This window comes from Ictalurus punctatus, chromosome 11 (genome assembly GCF_001660625.3).
Source record: "Ictalurus punctatus breed USDA103 chromosome 11, Coco_2.0, whole genome shotgun sequence".
Taxonomy (NCBI): Eukaryota; Metazoa; Chordata; class Actinopteri; order Siluriformes; family Ictaluridae; genus Ictalurus; species Ictalurus punctatus.
In genome coordinates this window covers 14801516-14823257 of record NC_030426.2, presented here as the reverse complement: position 1 = coordinate 14823257, position 21742 = coordinate 14801516, and the positions used below count along the sequence as shown (strand labels likewise).

The following is a 21742-nucleotide window of genomic DNA, read 5'->3' as shown; positions in this document are numbered from 1 at the left end:
TGCTCATGCTATGTCAGCTGAATGTTGGCTTGGTTGGGTTCAGTTAGTTTATGAACAGTAGATGCATGTGTAGACTAGCAACCAGGTTGTCAAAGTCCATACACTTAACTTAAATACAATACTGCTGTTTATCAAAATTTTAACAAGTTTGTGTAAGTCACTGTTGGTGAAGATGGTGATGATGCATTCATCTGTTTCCAAAATAGATTGGTTGACTAATGATATATCCAGTGCCAAATAAAGAGGAACAATCATTTGGATATTTGTACTGTAAAATGTTGTCATCATATTTACCACCAAAGCGTTTTCAGAGGGTGAAAGGTTAGAAGAAGTGTCCAGTCACATCACTTTGTCTGCGTCAATTTATCAGCATATTGACTGACTCAGAGTAAAGATGTTTATTCATTTTGCTGGCTCAGCTCATTACTGCCATAGCAACACTACATTAGTGACTCACAGAAGGTGAAAATCCAGTCATCCACCACGTTGTTCTGGTTAAATTGGAGGTCCGTACAGAACATCTGGAATAAAACAGTTCAGTATCTCTAAACTGTGCAGCAAAATATCACCTAAACTCTTGTTTAATGGATTATACCATTGAAAACAAGACTATTTGACTGTCTGACTGTTCCATTTTTATCGGAGCCTGTTTGCTGGTTCGGTGTTTAATGCTAAAGCACAAGCTGTCTGTGCTTTGTGTACACTGGTGCTGCAGGGCTGTGTTTTCTCTCTTACTCTCTCTGCCATTTTCTTTTGTTGCTTCTCTTTTTGGGCTTGTCATGCTGAACAAGAAGATTGTTGCTTTGCAGAGTTTATTTGGTCTCACTCATCCACTCATCTCTTCATGGAATAAAATCTAGGAAATGTTATTGTAAAAGAGATGTTTTAATTTTGATTGTGGGAAAAAAACCACACACAATGGTATATTCTTTTTATATAAACTAATCATAAATACAAGCTCATCTCACTGAAGACTTGGGAGAGCTTTATCGCTGATGTGTGATTGAGTGATAGTGCATATCCTGTGAATTTGTGATCCGTCTGTTTTATGCAACCTGCAGCTTCAGTTATGGCTATACCGCCTCCATCCTGTCCTTAGCCTGTGGATGAGGGATATTCAGTTAAAATTTGTAAAGGTTACATAAAATATCTTGCATACAATACAAAAGTCCAGATAAACAACTAATATGACTGAAGAGTGACAATATTTATCTTTTAATGCTTAACCAATAACAATTATATTATGGATGTAATTAAGAAAATTAAAAGTAGTTTCGTTTTGTTCTGTAGTGGAGCTTCATGTTATCACTTTTTTTTTTTTACTAGTGCCATGGATAGTGAACAGATACTGAAGCAGAGAATAAATGCACACTTGTCTGTCCCATGATCGTTAAACATTTAAATACCTTCATTTTTTACTTTTGTAAGACTAGCTATGTCAACAGTTATATAATCAGTCCATAGAGGGTAAATAAAATAAAACATTTATGAAAGTGTGTGAAAACTTTCCCCTTTCTGTTTGATTTAATGTTTCTAGTTCTATAGCTAGTCTTTGCTCTGATGAGTTGCCTTCAGTGAAATAATTGTTAGGATTTGAGAATCTTCGGGTTACAATTCTTAAGAAGAGAGAAAGCGAAAGTACACAAAAAGACAGCGCCCTCGCCCCGCTACACACTTCCCGCACCAAGCTGGGAGAGTTTGCCAAATAACACACAGACACACAGAGTTCAAATGGCATGATCTCTGATTTATTCGAAGAAAGGCAGAGTATATATCATGCTTGACACACAACAGAGACAATGGATTAACTATTGATTGGCTAGGGGGAAGGGCGTGCTTGCATAAAACAGGAAGCATTTCAATGTAAGACAGGAACAACTCCATAGATGGTTTTCAGGAAGTCATAGGAATACGAGCAAATGTTATTCGAGAGGTATGTAAATGCGTGTAAATGGTATTCGTGGAGACAATGGAAGAATTGGGTAGAGTTAACAGAGGAACAAAGAGAAAAAGGTGTTAACACAGGAACAAAGAAAGTGTTAACAAGGGAACAGAGAGGAGATAGTGTTCATAGTAAACTTATCAATAATTTACATGACTGCAATGTGATTGGATACATCTCAACAGAGGATTTGCTACAGAAGTCGAGCTGGTTCGTGTTTAGAAAACTACAAGTCACTTGTTTTACAGTGCTTGGTTCAGTTGACTGAAATTCTTTCCTCAGTCTGAATCTGGACCGTGGTCTGCCAGTTGGTGGTCACTGGTCCAGAGGATTATCATGCTAGTGAGAAAATCCAATTTATCATTCTTCTTATGGTCTGCTGAGTCATGCTACTAAAGGGAAGGTTAGACTATGGATGTTATTGGTTAAATGGCACTGCCAGCTGTTTGTCTTGCTTGTTTAACAGATTTACTATTGGTTGAGATGGAAATTGTGGTTTGGAATTTTGTTGTAAATTACCAATTGTCTGTTTTTCATGATTTCTAGAATCCAGGCACTGTCCGTGATCACACGATGTAGTGTGTAGAGGGGTGTTTGAGTTTTTTGTTTGTCTTACACTGAGTATTATCCATAATGATGATCTTTTATCTTTAATTTCAAATAAACCTAACCAAATTACCACCCTCGCATACAGATAGCACATACTTCCAAGCTTTTACTTCAGAGGCTTACTTTTCTCACTAGCCTTTCTGGTGTAACTGCTCTCTTTAATAACTGACAGAATGCTCGCTCCTTGTTTCCATAGCAGCACCGTGAGAGCCGAGCCCCCTTATTATGCAGCAGGTCACTCGGACGTTATCCTTACAGTCATTTACTCTATTATATTCACCGTCGCACTAATAGAACGTCAGATAATGTGCAATAACATGCAGTAATTATTCAGTATGCTAATGTGGGGTTTATGACACGTGATCATCATCACATTAGGACTGAAAGGTGGGGATGAGACGATTTTTCTCACACATGAGCTACATAAATGCTGGCTCACAGCCCTAATGCAACCGCTTCCGCTCTTGTGTTGGATATAGATTTTATTCAGAGCATAATGGAGCTAGTAATGGGGTTTTTATTAGAGCTAGTGGAGTGCCTAATGACAGTTTCTAGCTTTTAGAAGCAACATGAACCATATATTAGAAGATGTAGCACATCCAGGAGGGGTATTGTTGGAGTATATGAGGCTTACTGTAAGGGAACAGGAACTATTGCTATATGACTGGAATAACATGCACAGAAACAGAATATATAGCATAGCACGATTGAATAATCTGCATGTATGCTTACGTAATACTGAAGGAATATGGATTGATGTCCCAATTGCAGTGCTTTGGCTGAAGCTTAATAGGTCACACTACACATAGCACAGCAGGTGAACATTTGCTGCTTTATGCTTGAGCTGCTTTTTCTTTTTGTTTTGTTTTTTTGGCTGTGACTGTAGAACCTGTCTGTTCTCCCTCTTCTGGTGTTACATTCTGGTTCCTCGACTCACACGTACCGGCCATTTTATATTTGGACAGATTCATTTTAAGCTATATATATATTTCTCTCTGTCCTTTTTTTCTACTTTTCCTTCTCTGAACTTTCCCTTTTCTGCCTGCTTCTCTTTCCATATCTCTCTGACCCCCATCCCTCGCTTAACCCCACCCCACCCCACCCCACCTGGCAATCCCCCCTACAGACTTTTCTGATTACAAGAACAATAACAATACTGGCCAAGCTGTCAATGAAAGGGGTGATCTCTCCGCAGTGACCAATGCCATGACAGGGATGAGTCCCTCCCCCTCTCTCTCCGTCCTGTCCAGTCGTGCTGGATCCATTAACAGCCTGCATGACCGCATCATGTTCAGCCCTGGAAGTGAAGAGGCCATTGAGAGGCTCAAGGTGACTCAGTGAATACAACATACCTATATATATATATATATATATATATATATATATATATATATATATATATATATATATATATATATATATATATATATATATATGTGTGTTTCTGTGTGTGTGTGTGTGTGTGTGTGTGTATATATATATATATACATACATTTAGGATTACAAATTAGAACCAGAAAAGAAATTCAGTTATAAGTCCTGATAGTTTCAGTATCTCATTATACCCTCAAATATGTCACATGCTCTGAAGTGCTACCCCACTTCAATATGACCCACAAATGCTCTGAATACATTTATCCTTATTTCAAAGCTTTCTAATGCTGTTCATTGTTTAATGTTCTGGTATGACCTAACATTACTGAGTTTTTGACTTGAAATCTCTTATGATGCCAATCAATAGGAAACAGAGAAAATCATTGCTGAGCTCAATGAAACATGGGAGGAGAAGCTTCGCCGTACCGAGGCCATCAGGATGGAAAGGTCAGTTTTTCAGGTGGCATCATCCATTTTCTATTCAATTTTATTGATATAGCACTACAGAAATCCAGATGTGGACTTGATACCTAATGAGGAAGCCAGAGGTTACAGTGGCTAAGAAAAACTTGCTGAAATGACAAGAAACCTTGAAAGGATCCAGAATGAAAAAGGAACCCATCCCCTACTGAGTGACATCAGATAGTGTGATTATAAATCATTATTCTTCTACACCAGTATAATATCCAAGCAGTACTAAGTGTTTTCAGATGAGCACAGAACCACTTTTATGATTACAACAGCAGTTCTAAGGCACAAATCTACAGTATTCAGGTGAGATTATCTACTGAAGCAAGGGTGAGTCTTCGAGTGTTTTTGGGAAGTGCAGTCTTTAGGCAGCTCTGGCTCAGGTGGTAGAGTGGGTTGTCCACTAATAGTAGGGTTGGTGGTTCAATTCCTGGCCCACATGAGTCCACATGCCAAAGTGTCCTTGGGCAAGACACTGACTCAAGTTGCTCCCGATGGCAAGATAGTGCCTTGCATGGCAGCTCTGCTACCATTGGTGTGTGAGTGTCTGATTGTGTGTGTGTGTGTGTGTGTGTGTGTGTGTGTGTGTGTGAATGGGTGATTGAGAAACAGTGTAAAGTGCTTTGTAGAACTGTTAAGGTAAAAAAAAGTGCTACAGTATGTAAGTGCAGACAATTTAGGGTATCTAAGTGGCATCCACAGCAGCACAACAAGTGCAGAAAGTTCCAAGCAAATTGTCAACTGTGGACTCTGTATTGTGAAACATAACTGCTGTTTTTCAGAGAGGCCCTGCTTGCTGAGATGGGTGTAGCCATGAGGGAAGATGGAGGCACTGTTGGCGTCTTTTCACCCAAAAAGGTATAAAGAGTCATGTGACATCAATGTCATGGTTTAATATCATACACATATGGATATTCACTATAACACAGTAAGTTATTGATTTAGACAATGGAGTCACCAAATGATTGCGTTCCCATTCATCCTTTTGAAGCCAGCAGAAACGAGAAAACCTCAGGCCATCTTTATAGACTCTGTTGGCTTGTTCTCCCCCAATGAGGTTGGTTACAGAGTGCTATGGAAAGCCTGTGATTGATTCCTGAGTGTTCATTTCTACTGAAACTATCCTAGTGTTCCACTTTCCTTACTGCGATATCGCACTATATTTAGATCCTTGTATGTCTTATTTAATTTAGAGTAATATTCACGCTAGTATTTTCATGTTACAGTGACTGTAATAGTTTAAAATGAGAACTCTAGCCTATATGTAGTCTTGTATGATTTTTCAGAATTTCTTGGTTATGTTTGGGGTTGGATTTCTCAGTTTTTTGCATGCACCTTTTCCTGTGTATTGTTAACAGTGTTATTCATCACTGATTGCAAATTCTGAGTATAAAAATATAATCTCATTACTTTACAAATACTTTACGATAGCCTCTGTTCTGACTCATTTATTTGGTTTCATGAGACGAGAAAAAAGAACAAGGCAAAACCTTATATACTTCTTTATTGAGGAGCTTACCATTTTGATATGTAGGTGATTCACAGTATTATTACTTGTATAATTATAACATTATTATTCTTTAGAGTACTTGTTAGAATCCAAATGGAACAAACCAACCATGTAGTTACACACATCTACCTTTAAAGAATTGTTGTGTAGCATCTTGCATTGTAAGTGTTGTTTGTTTAGTAATCGGAGATTTTTACCAGCTGTCCTGACCTCAGCTCTCTAGTTAGACATATAGTATATTTAGGTAATAGTCAGATAGCTGTCTGCTATTAATATTTAGATTAATTGACTTGATCTATTGCCACACACACAAACCAAACACAACAGCTGACATTTTTATCAATTGTAGTGACAGCTATTGTGTAGTTTATGGACACACTCATTAAAAATACAAATAAATAGACTGAAATAGTCTGAAAGTTACAAATATGCTAGTTCATTGATGATTTTCATAAAACCACCCAACAATGGCTGTTAGGGGTGTTTTATAACTGGCCCATTAAAAGATCCCTCTATGCCCTACACCCTTTTTCTACTTAATTTCAAGGTAATATTGTGGTATGTTACAGGACATTAATAATGTATTTTTGCGTAATGGTTTAGACTCCTCATCTGGTGAACTTGAATGAAGATCCTCTGATGTCTGAATGTCTCCTTTACTATATTAAAGATGGAATCACCAGGTTGGTGCAGTGTTCATGATTTTCTCCTGAAGTTTGTAACATCGTTCTTGTGTTAACCGACCCAAGCTGTCTGAGCTCCTTGATATTTGACTACAATGCAGCTTATGTATATCCTCTCTTGCTGTTTCTATTCTCCGTTGTTCTGTGTTTGCTCAGGGTGGGAAGAGAGGATGCAATGACAAGGCAGGACATTGTCCTCAGTGGACACTTCATAAAGGACGAGCACTGTATTTTCACTAGCAGTGCAGGACCTATGGGAGAAGGTGAACAATGCTTACTCATGCACTCAAACATATAAATGAGGGTTTACATACTTTATACACATTGCACATCAAGATAGGTATTACTGTGATTAAATGTTGCCATGTGTGTATATAACATAAACCAAAGGAACTAAAAGGGAATCTTTTCACTTTATCTGTTAACAGGCTAGTCCAAGACATAATTAATGAAAAAAGCATTGTAGTTCATTGCCAGAATTTAATATGTGCAACATCATTTAAGAAGTCAGTTATGAAATTAAGTTGTGAATCAGCAATATGGCAACCAAGTAGCTTCATGGTATCATCGGCTATCTAAGTCTCTAATATCCAAAATCAGGAAGTTTTCTATACCGTTATAGAAAAAAACTATTCTGTTACATTTATTGCTGGATACTGTGAGTAACAATGAGAACTGTAATGTAGCAAAGAAATTTACAAGTAATGTGGAGCCTGCAAAGGCATTTAACCTCTGCCATAACATGGATACATCTCGTTCATCGGCTGTATTATTATCTTCTTTAAGTGTCAATGTCATTTTTGGTTTTTGACCACTTATGTGACATATACATGTAAGGAAACAAATGATCCATATGGTTGCTCAAGTTTCAAATAAAGAACCAAAAACCCCAAAATGTTATGCTATACTTCCTCAGGAAACATAGAAATGTTTTTCCTTATAAAAAGAGCATTTATTATAGTTTAACTGTGCTTTATCCAACAGTCATTCTGGAGCCGAGTGAAGGCGCTGAGACCTACGTCAATGGGAAGAAAGTGACAGAGCCCACTGTCCTCAAATCTGGTGTGTCTCCATGCTTTATTTCCTTAACCGTTGTTTGCTTTTTAAAGGGATGCAACACAAGATGGTAGCTTTACTGTGAGAATTTTACATTTCTTACTTTTATTATTTATAGAATCCAGCTGCCTGGAGTTATTTGAATTAACAAAAGTGACTTCTTTGTGCCTTTTAAACTGCTTAGTTCAGCTATGTAATTAAGTAATGACATTTAAGTTCAAATGACTGTAGAGGAAGTCTATTTTCTCAAACCATTTCACTTCCAAGTTAAATTGAATATCATTATACTATACAGAATTATAGAATTAAATGAAAGAAGGCTTGATTGCTGCGCATATACAATCCTGCAGTTCAACAAGTGACAAGAGTAAATAATCAAGATGGTTTTATTTATATACAGACTTTCTTGTTTTGTTTACTTTAAAAAAAAATAATTTTTCATTGTTTGGTTTTACAGGGAACCGCATCATCTTGGGGAAGAGCCATGTGTTCCGCTTCAACCACCCGGAGCAGGCGAGGCAGGAGCGGGAGAGGACTCCATGTGCCGAGACACCGGCTGAGCCTGTGGACTGGGCCTTCGCTCAGAGAGAGCTGCTAGAGAAACAGGGCATTGACATGAAACAGGAGATGGACCAGAGGTAGGACTCTGCAAGAAGGGGGGTGGGGTAACAGGGACAGACCGATTTTTAATTATTAACGCTGCATCTGTGTATCTTTTCCTGTGTGTGGTTAGACTTCAGGAGCTGGAGGACCAGTACCGCAAAGAGAGGGAGGAGGTCAATAATCTTCTGGAGCAACAGAGACTAGTGAGAAACACATTTCACTAAAATTTGATCGAACAAACACTGATAAACACATAAAGATGCCCTTCAAACCTAATGGTAAATCTGTATGTTAGAAATGCATGGAACTGTATTTACTACCTTTTCAGGATTATGAGAGCAAGTTGGAGGCCTTGCAAAAGCAGGTTGATCGTTACTATCCTGAAGCAGCAGAGGAAGAATATGAACCTGACGAGGAAGGTGGGCTCTAACCTTAATTTTGAGACAAGAATCGCATACACTTCTAGACAATATTGCTAAAAGTATGTGGACACCTGACCAATCACACCCATATGTGCTTGTTGAACATCCCATTGCAGATTTAGTCCCCCTTTTGCTGTTATAATAACCTCCACTCTTCTGGGAAGGCTTTCCACTAGAGTTTGGAGCATGGCTGTTGCTGGATTTTGGCAAATCCCCACTCCATAGATATGGCACACCATATCTTTATGGATCTCACTTTGTGCACAGGGGCATTGTCAAGTCCAACAGGTTTGAGCCTCTTAGTTCCAAAGAGAAATCTTAATGCCAGAGCATGCTAAGACATTGTAGACAATTATCTGCTTCAAACTTTGTGGCAACAGTTTAGGGAAAGCCCACGTATGGGTTTGATGGTGAGGTGTCCAGATATCTGGCCGCCTATCATTGTATCATTGTTTGGCTGTGTCAATAACAAATAGTTAATATTTTTTAACTGTGTGCCTGCGTCTGAAACTTTATTATCCACAGTGCAATGGACTGAGAGGGAGACCGAGCTGGCGATGTGGGCTTTCAGAAAGTGGAGGTGTTACCAGTTTACCTCTCTCAGAGACCTTCTCTGGGGCAATGCCATCTTCCTCAAAGAGGCCAATGCCATTAGTGTGGAGCTCAAAAAGAAGGTGGGAGCTTTATTTTCAGTCATGTATGGTTAATGATAACTAACAATAAGGTTTAAAGTAAGTAGCTACAGAGAAAGTATGTAAAAACATCAGCTCTTTCTTTCATGGAGTATTGCAGCATTTAAATAGCTTGATGAAGCATGGATACTCAATCAAGCCTTCATAGAAATCAGAGTTTAACAAACACAGTATTGTAACAAGGTCTTTAATCACCCAGGGTATTAAATTGTCTATTATTGGTCATTCAAAGCGAATATAGAGGCTTCATCAGTATTGTATATGCATCATATTTATGCCATGCACTGTCAGTTCATGGCCAGAATATTTGCAAATATATCATGATGTCTGCTCACAGGTGCAGTTTCAGTTTGTGTTGCTGACCGACACACTGTACTCTCCGCTTCCTCCTGACTTACTGCCTTCCGATGTGAATAAAGAGCGTGAGAAAAGCCCATTTCCCCGCACCATTGTGGCTGTGGAGGTGCAGGACCAGAAAAATGGAGCCACGCATTACTGGACCCTGGAGAAGCTCAGGTATGTGCCATAACATTTCACATGACTATGAGTATGACTATACTGTAGCATATTTTATGAGCATTGATGAAATGTCTTTCATTATATTTTGTTTGTTGTTGTTTTTAAGAAACAAGAGAAATATTTCAACTGGCTTATTGTGATTTTCTGGGTCCAGCATAAGGACAGAAATGCATCAGGGAGGAACAATTAGACTAGAACAAGAAGATTATAATATTACAATATGTTGTATATCATATATTATACTCATATACAGTATTTTTAAGAAAAATTGTTTCTTTAAACTTCTACCATGTGTTTTTGTAAATGGTAAAAGTATATTTCATGCTGCAACTTTTTTTGTGTAATGTTTTATATCTAAGGGTGTCCCCAAAGTCCCCATACATAGGGGAAATTATTTACAAAACATCCCCTACATGTGGCATTGTCTCTCCCACTCATGATGAACTTGTGTTAACACATCTTGTGTAATTGCATGCCCATTGCAACCTTATGACAGCTTCCCGATACAGCCATGAGAATGATTTAGATACATTCTTCTTTTGTCAAAGGCATTCTTAAAGGCTATCTGAAAAAAATATATAATATAAACTAAGTATGAAAAATGTTTTGTAGGCATTTGACTAAAAAGTCTTAATTCCCCATATGTATGGAGACTTCTGGAACACTGTATACCCTGTATACCAAAGTTGATGTAACAGACAGTGGCATGCAGTCACACACTGAACGTGAAGAAATGATAACGTATGTAATGATGCCCCCTGCAGGCAGCGTTTGGACCTGATGAGGGAGATGTATGACCGAGCTGCAGAGGTTCCCAGCAGTGCCACAGAGGAGTGTGACAGTGTGCTGACAGGAGGAGACCCTTTCTACGACCGCTTCCCTTGGTTCCGCCTGGTTGGGAGGTGAGTGGTCACATGGTGCAGATGTGCTGTAAAGCATGCAGTGTATGTTCATCTCAGCCCCAGTCCCAGGCATGTACCACACATCTCTGTGTTCTTTCCTGAAGTGACACATTGATTTACTTGTGGAAAAACTTGATTTAGCCGTGTGCTAAGAAAAAACACAGAAATGTTTAGCTTGGAGCCCCCAGGAATTTTGAGAAACACTGTAATCATGCAGCAGCACGAATTGCCCTTGCATCAAGGCAGATCAAGAAATATAGAATATATATTTAACAAACAGGGTCTCTGTCCCCTTATAAAATTGAAAAAAATATTATAGATATCCAACATGAATGGAAGTATTGTAATATGAGTTAAAAGATCCTTATGGAACTTTGTTTTATCAGTAAGATTGATGTATTGCCATGGCTAGTGTTAATAATGCTCGTTACACTGCAGAATTTGTGTTTCACTAGTAAGAGGGTATGCTTGTGATGAGCCAGTTTAGGCTTCTAGCACTTTCAGCAGTATATACACATCTCCAAAATAGATAAAAAACTGTTTAGTTTTCTTTTCAGTATTATCTCAATCCTTAAACTGTTGTCTTTTTATTCAATTATTCATCATAACATATATCTCTCTCTCAGTAACTATTATAAATGATTTAGTAACTATAGTTAACCTAATGAGAAAAGTATGTATTTATTAGAGTGAGGAATGGATCTGGATCTAATGACAGCTTCTGGGGATTTAAAGGGTTAAAATGTGTGACACAGAGCATGTTCCTTACATCTCTCCTTACTGAAGAGTAATCAAAATCTCAGTTAGAGGAAGATGAAACAATTCTGTTCTGCAAGGTGTGCTATCGGTAACCCTGTCAGAATGAAACATGTTTAAGTCTACTCAAAAACCGAACAACTGAATCAGGTTGACCCTTACGTGAATACTAACTAACAGGGTTACCATACTAACTGGGCTCCCATGTCTTTGGCTACACCAGCAACCTACTATTCACCTCATGCCTTAGTGAGCAAGCGAAAGACCCCATCTCCTCCCCGACCCTCTCTGATCCCACCGAGACCACTGAACCCACCGAGCTCATCCAGTCACGGCACTGCAGGGGGCTCGGGGCAGAGCTGGACGACTTCACAGATGAGCTCTTGTCGGATGAGCTGTGTTCTGAGCTCGGTGATGAAGACGATGACGTTTATAAGGATGATGAGAAGGGGCTTTGCAGAAACTCCGGCGAGGCGGAGGACCCGTTTTATGACCGCAGTCCTTTGTTCAGTGTAGTGGGAAGGTTGGTGAGGTTTCAGGAGCATGCTGGGAAAGGAAACTAGCTCTTTCACACTGAGACACAGGACATCTGTTTTCTTGTACAGATCTCCAATATAACCTGCACATGCAAACAGACGATTGTAACACATACAAAATCAACTAAAGAATATTATACCACAGGGCTGTTGAATCGCAAATCTGATTGTTCAAATGGTATTGATTAACTTTCTATAACATCATGGCTCGGACAATAGTAGTAGAAGTGGTATATCCTGTGGTATAAGTGAAATAAAACACTTTGAGACATACTGTAATTGGAAAATAATCAGCTTCAGGGTGATAATAGCATTAAATCACCAGTCTGTTGATGATTTTTCCATAACAGCATGCCCTGTCATGTTTTATTTCCTACATAATACACAACCCAGTGTTATAAAAACACACAACTCATAGTTCAAATACACTCACCATCCACTTTATTAAGAACACCTGTACGCCTGCACATTCTTGCTGTTATCTAATCAGCCAATCATGTGGCAGTAGCGCAAAGAAAAAAATTATGCAGATACAGGTCAAAAGCTTCAGTTAATGTTCACATCAAACATTAGATTCTGATGTTTGATGTGAACATTAACTGAAGCTCTTGACCTGTATCTACATGATTGCTTGCATTATGCTGATGCCACATGATTGGCTGATTGGATAACTGCATAAATGAGCAGGTGTACAGGTGTTCCTATTAATGTGACAAATGAATGTACTAAATAACACAAATAATGGTTTATACTTTATAATCACAGCAGAGGATTGCACTGGTGGTATGTGACAGCTGATGCTAAATCAGGTTGGAAAAGATCTTCCTAAACCAAGTCAGGCAGGATCACATCATCTCACAGGGAGAGAACAATATAACAATATTAGCTCCTCTTTATCTATACAAATCCACACTGAAGCCTGAACACATCTTTTTCTCCTTGTATTTGGTAGACATTTGGGGGCTTTAAACCTGTCTTCTGTCATTCCCATACATTTTGACTTTCATCTAAACTATATTAAATGCATAGCTTGGAACACATTTCAAATAAATCTGTGATAAATTCCTTCACAGGGAAAATTGTGTTTATAATGCATTGTTAAACCCCAAAGAGAAGCAGTGCATGAAATTGCTTTGGATGAATTAAGTACTTCATGCTAAATTCTGTACAGCAGAACCTATTTATCCTTAATAGGTCAATTTTGCCAGTCACTCTGAATCCTTTGCATAGATATATCAGATTGTTTGCCTAACAGAGAAACAAACAGGCTCAGATTTTCCTATACATAGCATGGACTTCCGATGAATGGGATCAAATAATACGTCCAATCACTTGATAACTGGTTTCTCTAATATGGCGGTAATTCAGGATGTCTCCCATATCTCAAGATGAAAGAGCTGGTTTCTAGAACAGCTGTCTCTTCAAGGCATGCCACAGCATTTATTTCAATTCGCTCTTTTTGTGAGGTTGGACACGGAGACCTTGGATTACTGGACTGGCTCATGCTCATTTCTTTTCCTTTTTGAAGTCAGCTGCTCTTGTCATGTCACACATCTGTGAAAGTGAGAGTATTGCTTCTTATTGTTCTTATCTGGATGTCACACTAATCTCAGGGCTGGCAAGTGTTTGTTTAAACTAAGCAATGCTTGGTATTGTTTATTTTCCTCCTTAATCTTTGAGTCAATCTTTTGTGTGTGTGGTTTTTTTTTGTTCAGAGCCAGAGCATGCCTTTTTGCTTTTGCTGACCATTCCTTTTTGTTCAGAGCATGCCTTCTTTGCACCTCACCAATCTTGCCTTTGCTGACCACTCCTTTTCCATTAAATGTCTACCCTCTATAGGATGATAGGAAATCCCGTTTTGACCATGCATAGATCTAAAACAACAACAAAAACAACAACAACAAACGACCTGTAGGCTTCAATTGCACCATTGCTTCAAGGGTATCTTTTGTACTTTTATGTACTTTACTGTAGTTTTGAATGTAAAAAGTGAATGTAAGGTATTTAAACATAAAGGAACATAATGGTATCCTTAAATGAGTTTACCTGGAAGTAACCTTGAAGGTGGCAAGCAATAGAACTGAAGAAACCAAAAGTTGATTTACAACCACAAGTATAACATTAAAGATTGATGAATCAAAGAACATCAAACTGTTTTCAGCAAATGTTATTCATTATTAAGTCTATTCACATTAAGTCCAGACTCATTTACTGTTATTTTGATCTGTCTTCGATTTTGGTTTGGTAGTGACACTGATTCAGAGATCAGAGTTTTAGACAGGTGGCTTACCGTGAAAGAAATTTGACTTACAGTCTGAGAAGCCCTGATTACTGTCCTAAGAAGCACCACACATACACACAGTTTCAAATTTGTACTCACTTGTGGACCAATGCAAGTACATTCATGTCTATTCTGACCAACATGATATGAAGAGCTTAGAGGTATTCCTAGTCCATGCTCCTTAAACCCACCAAAAGACTTAAACCTTACAAAAGGCATACATGCTTGTTTCAGACAGAAAGTTAAGCAGTTTATTTAAGGTTTCCACTGAGGGGCAGTCATGTCAGTGGCCACTGCAGTCCCTGCTTGTTTGGTTGCTTTGTAGCTCTGTGTTGTGTTTGTCCATTGTATCGAAATGTCAGTCTTCGATCGCAAAATGCATTTCTTGCATTCCCCTCATCTCATGCCTCTCTTCTTCTCCAGGGCCTTTGTATATCTGAGTAATCTGCTGTACCCTGTGCCACTGGTACATCGAGTAGCCATTGTGAGCGAGAAGGGTGAGGTCAAGGGTTTCCTGCGTGTAGCAGTGCAGGCAATATCAGGTAAGATTGGGACCCTAAATTCTGACATAAAAAAAATGCTAAATATATTTTTAAAAAGGTACCCCATGTTTAGTAACACAATAATGAGGATAATAAGATGGTACAACAAGATTGTTTCTCTCAAGATTTTGTACTAACTATGGGCCAACATAATTTTTGTAAGTGATGATAAGGATGTGTACTGTAGGCCTGCAATTGGTCAATCTAAAGGACAGGGTATGTGTGACTTCATGAAGAAGTGAAGTGAAGGCTCTCTGGTTTTTCCTCCAGCTGATGAGGAGGCACCTGATTATGGCTCAGGTGTGCGGCAGTCTGGAACAGCCAAGATCTCCTTTGAGGACCAGCAGTTTGAAAAGGTAAAGCTAAAGAAATCAACAATGCGATTAAGCAGTGTGATTGGTTTTAGAACAGTCAGATTTAGGGGTAAGATTCGAAGACCAAGTATGCAGTTCTGGAACTGACTTGCTAGAATTCAGCACAATTAAGTGAGAAATGTTTAAATACTAGGTTTAGTAAATGCATTAGAGCTGACCTCACTGGTTTCTGGCACTCCAAGACTGTATTTGGCCATCTGAGAGATTTTTTTGATACGTTAGGAGGAGACGCTGATCTCAAGTTCTTGGAGATCCACAGGAAATGCATGCTTTTTCTTCTGTTCTGGCTAAAAGCATACTCTGAGATCAAAAAGTACTGGTAATGGGTTATGCAATACAGGTGCATCTGAAAAAAGTATAATATTGCGGAAAAGTTTATATTTTTCTGTGATTTAATAATAATAAAAAAGTGGAACTTTCATATATTCTAGATCATTACACATAAAGTGAAATATTTAAAGCATTTTTTTTGTTTTAATCTTGATGATTACAGCTTACAGCTCATGGAAATCAAAAATCCAGTATCTCAGAATATTCGAAAAAAGAATTTATAATACAGAAATGTCAACCTGAGAAGAGCTCTAATCAGCTAATTAACTGAAAACACCTGCAAAGGTTTCCTGAGCCTTTAATCTCAGTCTGGTTCAGTACACACAACCACAATCATGGGGAAGATGAAAGTAAAATATGCATTTCATTTGGAAATCAAGGTCCCACAGTGCCAAAACTTCTACTAACTGGTTTGCTGATCATGGTATTACTGTGCTTGATTGGCCAGCCAAATCACCAGACCTGAACTCCATAGAGAATCTATGAGACACCAGACCCAACAATACAGACGAGCTGAAGGCTGCCATCAAAGCAACCTGGGCTTCCATAACACCTCATTAGTGTCACAGGCTGATTGCATCCATGCCACGCCGCATTGATGCAGTAATTCATGCAAAAGGATCCCCGTCCAAGTATTGAGTGCCTAAATGAACATACTTTTCAGAAGATCTAATATTTTTGATTTCCATGAGCTATAAGCTGTAATTATCAAGATTAAAACAAAAAAGGCTTCAAATATTTCACTTTGTGTGTAATGAATCTAGAATATATGACAGTTCCACTTTTTTAATTAAATTACAGAAAAAAATTTAACTTTTCCACGACATTTAATTTTTTGAGATGCACCTATATATATATATATATATATATATATATATATATATATATATATATATATATATATATATATAGCAAACCTTTGACCTAACCCATGTACCACCTCTTTTGATTGTATATTAAACCATATATAGTATATGTGTATGTGTGTGTGTCTGTTGGATTATATGTGTTAAGGAGAACATAAACAAGCTTTTCCTGTTATATATTTTTCTTAGTTCCAATCAGAGTCCTGCCCAGACGGTCTCTCCCGCTCTGGACTTTCCCAGGAGGAGCTGCGGATCGTGGAGGGTGAGGGACAGAATGCAGAGATGGTGCCATCTGCTGATGAAGTCAACAACAACACCTGTGCAGGTAATGAATGAAGTAGCCAAGCAGCTGAAAAGTGGTTTGAATGCTCACCAATTTCAGTAAATCTGCTATTTAACTTGGGACATACAGTATACACTACCAGTCAAATGACTTCATGACTTCAATAACTTAAATACGTTCAAATGTAAAAATTTAGCCAAGAATAGGTATACATTATGTTAATAGAAGAAATGAGAAAAAAAAAAAATATTTTAATGAAACAATCTATATATAATCTAATCGGAAAGGGCCAGAAGTGCACCATATATTTATATTTATGTTTTAATTAATACTAGCACTGTGAGTCTTTTGTCTGTAGACTTAATAGGTTTAACCCATTCAAGTGTGCCTACCTTTAATAAAGCTCTCATTTAGAGTCCCATTAGGACATGAGAGCAAGCAGTTCAGAAGTTGCACTAAGATTCATCTTTCCTTGTACAGTATAATTACTATTGTGTATTGCTTTGTTTGGTCTGGTGTAATAACAGTGATTAAACTGTAATAATACATAAGAAACTGGCTGGTGTGTAATGATTTCACTGTTTAATATGTTCCTTTTACATATTAGCCTTCTGAAACCCAGTTCATTTTACACTGTATGTAAATGTGTATCAGCTTCCTCATTCTCTGTTTTTATCTCTTCTTAGCTGACCCAGAAGATCCGGAGAGCACTGTGAAAGACGGTGTTCTGGATGGTGCTTTGGACCACCTAAAGATCGGAGAGCTCTTTACATTCAGGGTCACCGTGCTCCAAGCATCCAGCATCTCTGCTGAGTATGCAGACATCTTCTGCCAGTTTAAGTATGTCCATATGTTCTCTCAAACAGAACAATTCTATTAAACTCTTTAATGATCTAGTGTCTTAATGCTGATTACTGAAAGTATGTAGGTATCTAAAAGAATACATTTCATTAAAGATATGTAGGATCTGCAGAGCTTTTTATTACCTCTTTTTTCAGTTTTATCCATCGGCATGACGAGGCGTTTTCCACAGAGCCGCTGAAAAACACTGGGCGAGGTCCACCACTGGGCTTCTATCATGTGCAAAATGTAAGATTCCTCAACACAAACTTTTATAAGCATTTAATTCACCATCAAATATTTTGCATAGAAAGGACAACATTGTGTATATGGTTCTTCAGATTGCAGTGGAGGTCACTAAGTCTTTTGTGGAGTACATAAAGACCCAGCCAATCGTGTTTGAAGTGTTTGGTCACTATCAGAAACAGCCCTTTCCTCCACTGTGCAAGGACCTAATCAGGTTATTATTCCCTGGCATTATGTTCTGTTTGTGTTGCCTTCTCCTCTTATTGCATGTCAATCTAAAGTGTCTGTCTCTCTCATTAGCCCATTGCGTCCATGCAGAAGACAGTTCCCAAGAGTCATGCCTCTATCCAAACCAGGTGAGAGCAGCCATAAGAGTCTTAGTAATAATATTTATGCTATATTCAAGCATTGTACACTCAACAGCCCCATAAAATGGCAGCTTGTGCTTCGCTTTGGTTTTTGTATGTTGTCCTTGTCGTCATAATAATACTAGAGCTTTATCATTTTACCAGTAGTTGTGTTGCTTTGTATGTCACCTTTTGTTGCTTTGGGGTCCATGTCACATCACTTGTGTATCATTCGGGGTGGGAATTCAGCTGCAGACAGCGATGCCCCGTCAGATCGGGAGAAGACGCTGGAGCTGATTCGCTACCTGGTGCCCGATGTGTTCAACGGGGCGTTGGTGGATTCCCTCTCAGGGCATGCCCTCAGTGCAGCGGGGGTTGCAGCTTCCTTCCTTCTAGAGGGGGAGGGGCAAGCCAAGCTGACAGCCCCACCCCTCTCTATCTGTTCAGTAATTAAAGCTCAGAAGCCGGGTTTGTAACAGTCATGTTTGTACGAGGTCTGAGAAATTCCCTGAAACAAAGGCTCTCATCTCATCTAATGCAGTTAATGGCATTGCACCTGGCTGAATAAAGCTGGTTACAACCCAGTTTAACTTCACAGAAATAGATTTTTTTTTCATGCTTCAGTCACATAATTTAAACTGTTGTAATACTCAGTTGCTATTATAAAACTTGTCTGAGATACAGTGGTGTCCAAGATATTTTCAGGAGATTCTGAGAGAATTAGTTTTTATTTCATTCAATTTTGTCCAATTATATTTCTCAAAAGAATATAGACATATACATCAAAAAATATTTCTCACAACTGAAAGCACTAGGAATGATAATATGCAGCGCTAAGTTTTGAGGTTGTGTGGGTTCATGTGAAAGTGGCCCAAGAACATCTTTCCCAACCAGTCTCCAACCAGTTGTTTTAGTCTGGACCAAAGTCTAATTACAGTATTCATATATGTTGTGTAAACAAACTATTTACATATATTTTAGTTTCCTAAAAACATTCCCATTACTTAAACTGACATAATCTTGAATTTTAATATAGTCATATCTAGCGTTGCACTTTCATTTGAATGTTACTGAACAAATAACTGCATAAATGAGAGAACATTTTGGTCCATGGACATTCCTCAGGCCTGTAAATAACTGGTGTGTTTGTCCAGCTCTTTCTCACTCCTTCATATTAATTGAACATATGGACTCTTCTACACACGTGTGGTTTAGCATTGTGTCCTCTGTTGAACCTGTGCTGCATGTATGAGATGTGTCACATTTGGGATGAATGTGGGTTTGTTGCTACAGTAGTCCATTAACATTTGCTTTTTTTTTTTCTTCTAATGTAATATTGATAAACACATTTACTTTCATCAAATCAATTTAAGAAGTAGAGTATATTTCCTAATTGTCCAGTCATATAAAATATCTTACTTCATATGTTGTTTGATATAAAAAGCTAAAAATACATGTTCAGACACTGAATATTCAAAAAAAAACTGCAGATGTGAAAGGATCACTGTCATTCAGATGACTGATCGATCATCCAGACACAGAATTTGTCCCTCCTCTCTACCCTTAGGCTCCCAGTTGATCCTTTTTCTAACATTGTTTTATCTCCTGGCCTCATTTCTTCCAATTACATTGTTATATTTCTCTCCTTTTCTTTCATCTCTTAAACAAATTTCTCTTTTCCAGCTTGTGAGTGAATAAACTCCCTTATACACTCTAATACACTGCCCCAAAATTGAAATACACTCTTTCTCTCTTTCAGTACCTGCTACTAAACTGACGACTCTCACACGACCCACAGCCGGACCTTGCCACTGTAAATACGACCTAATGGTATTATTTGAGATCTGCGAGCTGGAGGCCAATGGAGAGTGAGTTTGTCTCTAATGTCTTGATCTGTTCACTTTTGAGAGTTGAGGAGAATAGGTTGAATAGGAGAGGATCAAACTCATTGTTAAATAGAGCATTGCGAAACAGTGCTAAAATGAAGCATCAGTCTGAAATTAATGTATCAGTGTTGAGGATTAAATTAAAATAATAGTTTAGCTAAAAATATATTTTGCATTCTTTCTTTGCCTCAATCTAGTCGATCAGCCAAGACATGTTTGGTGTAATAATTCTGCTAGAAGTTTGTTCTGCACTAAAGCTACACAGTGTAATTTATATATATATATATATATATATATATATATATATATATATATATATATATATATATATATATACATATATTTATTTATTTATTTTTACAAAAATAGGTAGCAAAAACAACAGTAGCACCCATACTGAAGCCACAGACACTTTATTCCTCAACACATAGTTTGGTTTCATTCTTTGCATTTAGCCCACGCATGTAGGGGGAACTATACATTGCAACTGATTTGGGTGACAATAAAGTGCCAATTTAATTGGTATATAACATTTTTTATTCAACTTTTTGATTGAATGATATTAGTTAGCCAAATGTCATCTGAAGACACTCCAAACCTCATCTTATCAGCTGACGATAGCTTTAGCTTTACTAGCTTGGCTGATCCAGGAAACACTAAAATGATATGTGGTGTTTTGAGAGCATTCATGCCTCTGTGAACAGATTTCATTTCTAGTTCTCTGTTTCAATTTTGGTTGAATTATCACTATAAAGGAAATCATACTCATCAGCTCTCCCATGTTAAGGAATGAAATTAAATAATTGAACAATCACCATGCAGCATGTCTGTAAATATGGCAGACTTTCTTCATATTCTAAAGTTTTATATGCAGACATTGGGCCTCATTTATAAATCTGCATATGAATGGATTTATTTGTAAATTGTTCATAGGAGCATTTACGCCAAAAATGTGGTATTCATGAAAATTCAGTTATTTGGGGAAAAATGTATGTATCCAACAAGAGTTTGTGTGAATTTATATATAAGGAGCCTGATCAATGTGAACCTTAAAGGGGGCATATGGTGGCACAGTGGTTAGCATATTTTTGCCTTGCACCTCCAGGGTTCAGGGTTCGAATCCCGCCTGTCCTCTGTGTGTGTGGAATTTGCATGGTATCCCCATGCCCTGGTACTCTGGTTTCCTCCCCCAGTCCGAAGACATGTGCAGTATTGGCATTTCCAAATTGTGCCTTGCGAGGGGTTGGGATCCCATCCAGGGTGTCCCCTGCCTTGTGGCCGGAGTTTCTCCCCCCGTGACCCTGTGTAAGATAAGCGGTACAGAAAATTGTTGGAATTGCTATATCTGACTTGTTGTCAAGTTTAAGTTGCTTATTTATTTCAATGACATATTACAAATATTGTGACAATTTTGTGAACTTTTAATATTAATTACTTGAAGGAAAGCAATCAGTTTTAAAATGAAATTCCGATTAAATTAAATTGAATTAAATTTCTAAATTAATTCATGAATTAAAACTAGCCTTTCAATTAGCACAAAAGAAATGGCACCCTATAAATGGAGGAAGAGTTATTGTGTGTCTATGGGAACTAACAACTTGCTGCAATGGCTTTTAAAAGGGTGCTTTTTTTTTTTTTAACTGTTTAGTCCTCATTTTGTCATTTTCAGCTCTCT

At 38.0% G+C, this 21742-nt stretch overlaps 1 protein-coding gene across 11 annotated transcripts in view; it reads left to right on the top strand.

The window, feature by feature from the left end:
• Positions 1–21742, top strand: part of kif1aa (kinesin family member 1Aa) — a 67133-nt gene that overhangs the window by 25333 nt on the left and 20058 nt on the right. For 4 of the 11 annotated variants that reach the window (XM_053683669.1, XM_053683668.1, XM_053683667.1 and 1 more), the window contains 20 exons: positions 3678–3880; positions 4293–4372; positions 5176–5251; positions 6507–6586; positions 6743–6849; positions 7571–7648; positions 8100–8280; positions 8376–8448; positions 8574–8664; positions 9193–9341; positions 9697–9875; positions 10643–10780; positions 14777–14895; positions 15166–15251; positions 16655–16790; positions 17435–17588; positions 17747–17837; positions 17930–18048; positions 18135–18190; positions 19941–20049. In XM_053683669.1, coding sequence (XP_053539644.1) covers positions 3678–3880; positions 4293–4372; positions 5176–5251; positions 6507–6586; positions 6743–6849; positions 7571–7648; positions 8100–8280; positions 8376–8448; positions 8574–8664; positions 9193–9341; positions 9697–9875; positions 10643–10780; positions 14777–14895; positions 15166–15251; positions 16655–16790; positions 17435–17588; positions 17747–17837; positions 17930–18048; positions 18135–18190; positions 19941–20049 — 2305 coding nt within the window. Of the gene's footprint in view, positions 1–3677; positions 3881–4292; positions 4373–5175; positions 5252–6506; positions 6587–6742; positions 6850–7570; positions 7649–8099; positions 8281–8375; positions 8449–8573; positions 8665–9192; positions 9342–9696; positions 9876–10642; positions 10781–11759; positions 12060–14776; positions 14896–15165; positions 15252–16654; positions 16791–17434; positions 17589–17746; positions 17838–17929; positions 18049–18134; positions 18191–19940; positions 20050–21742 lie in introns of all 11 variants that reach the window. The other 7 variants (XM_053683661.1, XM_053683663.1, XM_053683662.1 and 4 more) reach the window with 3 other exon arrangements.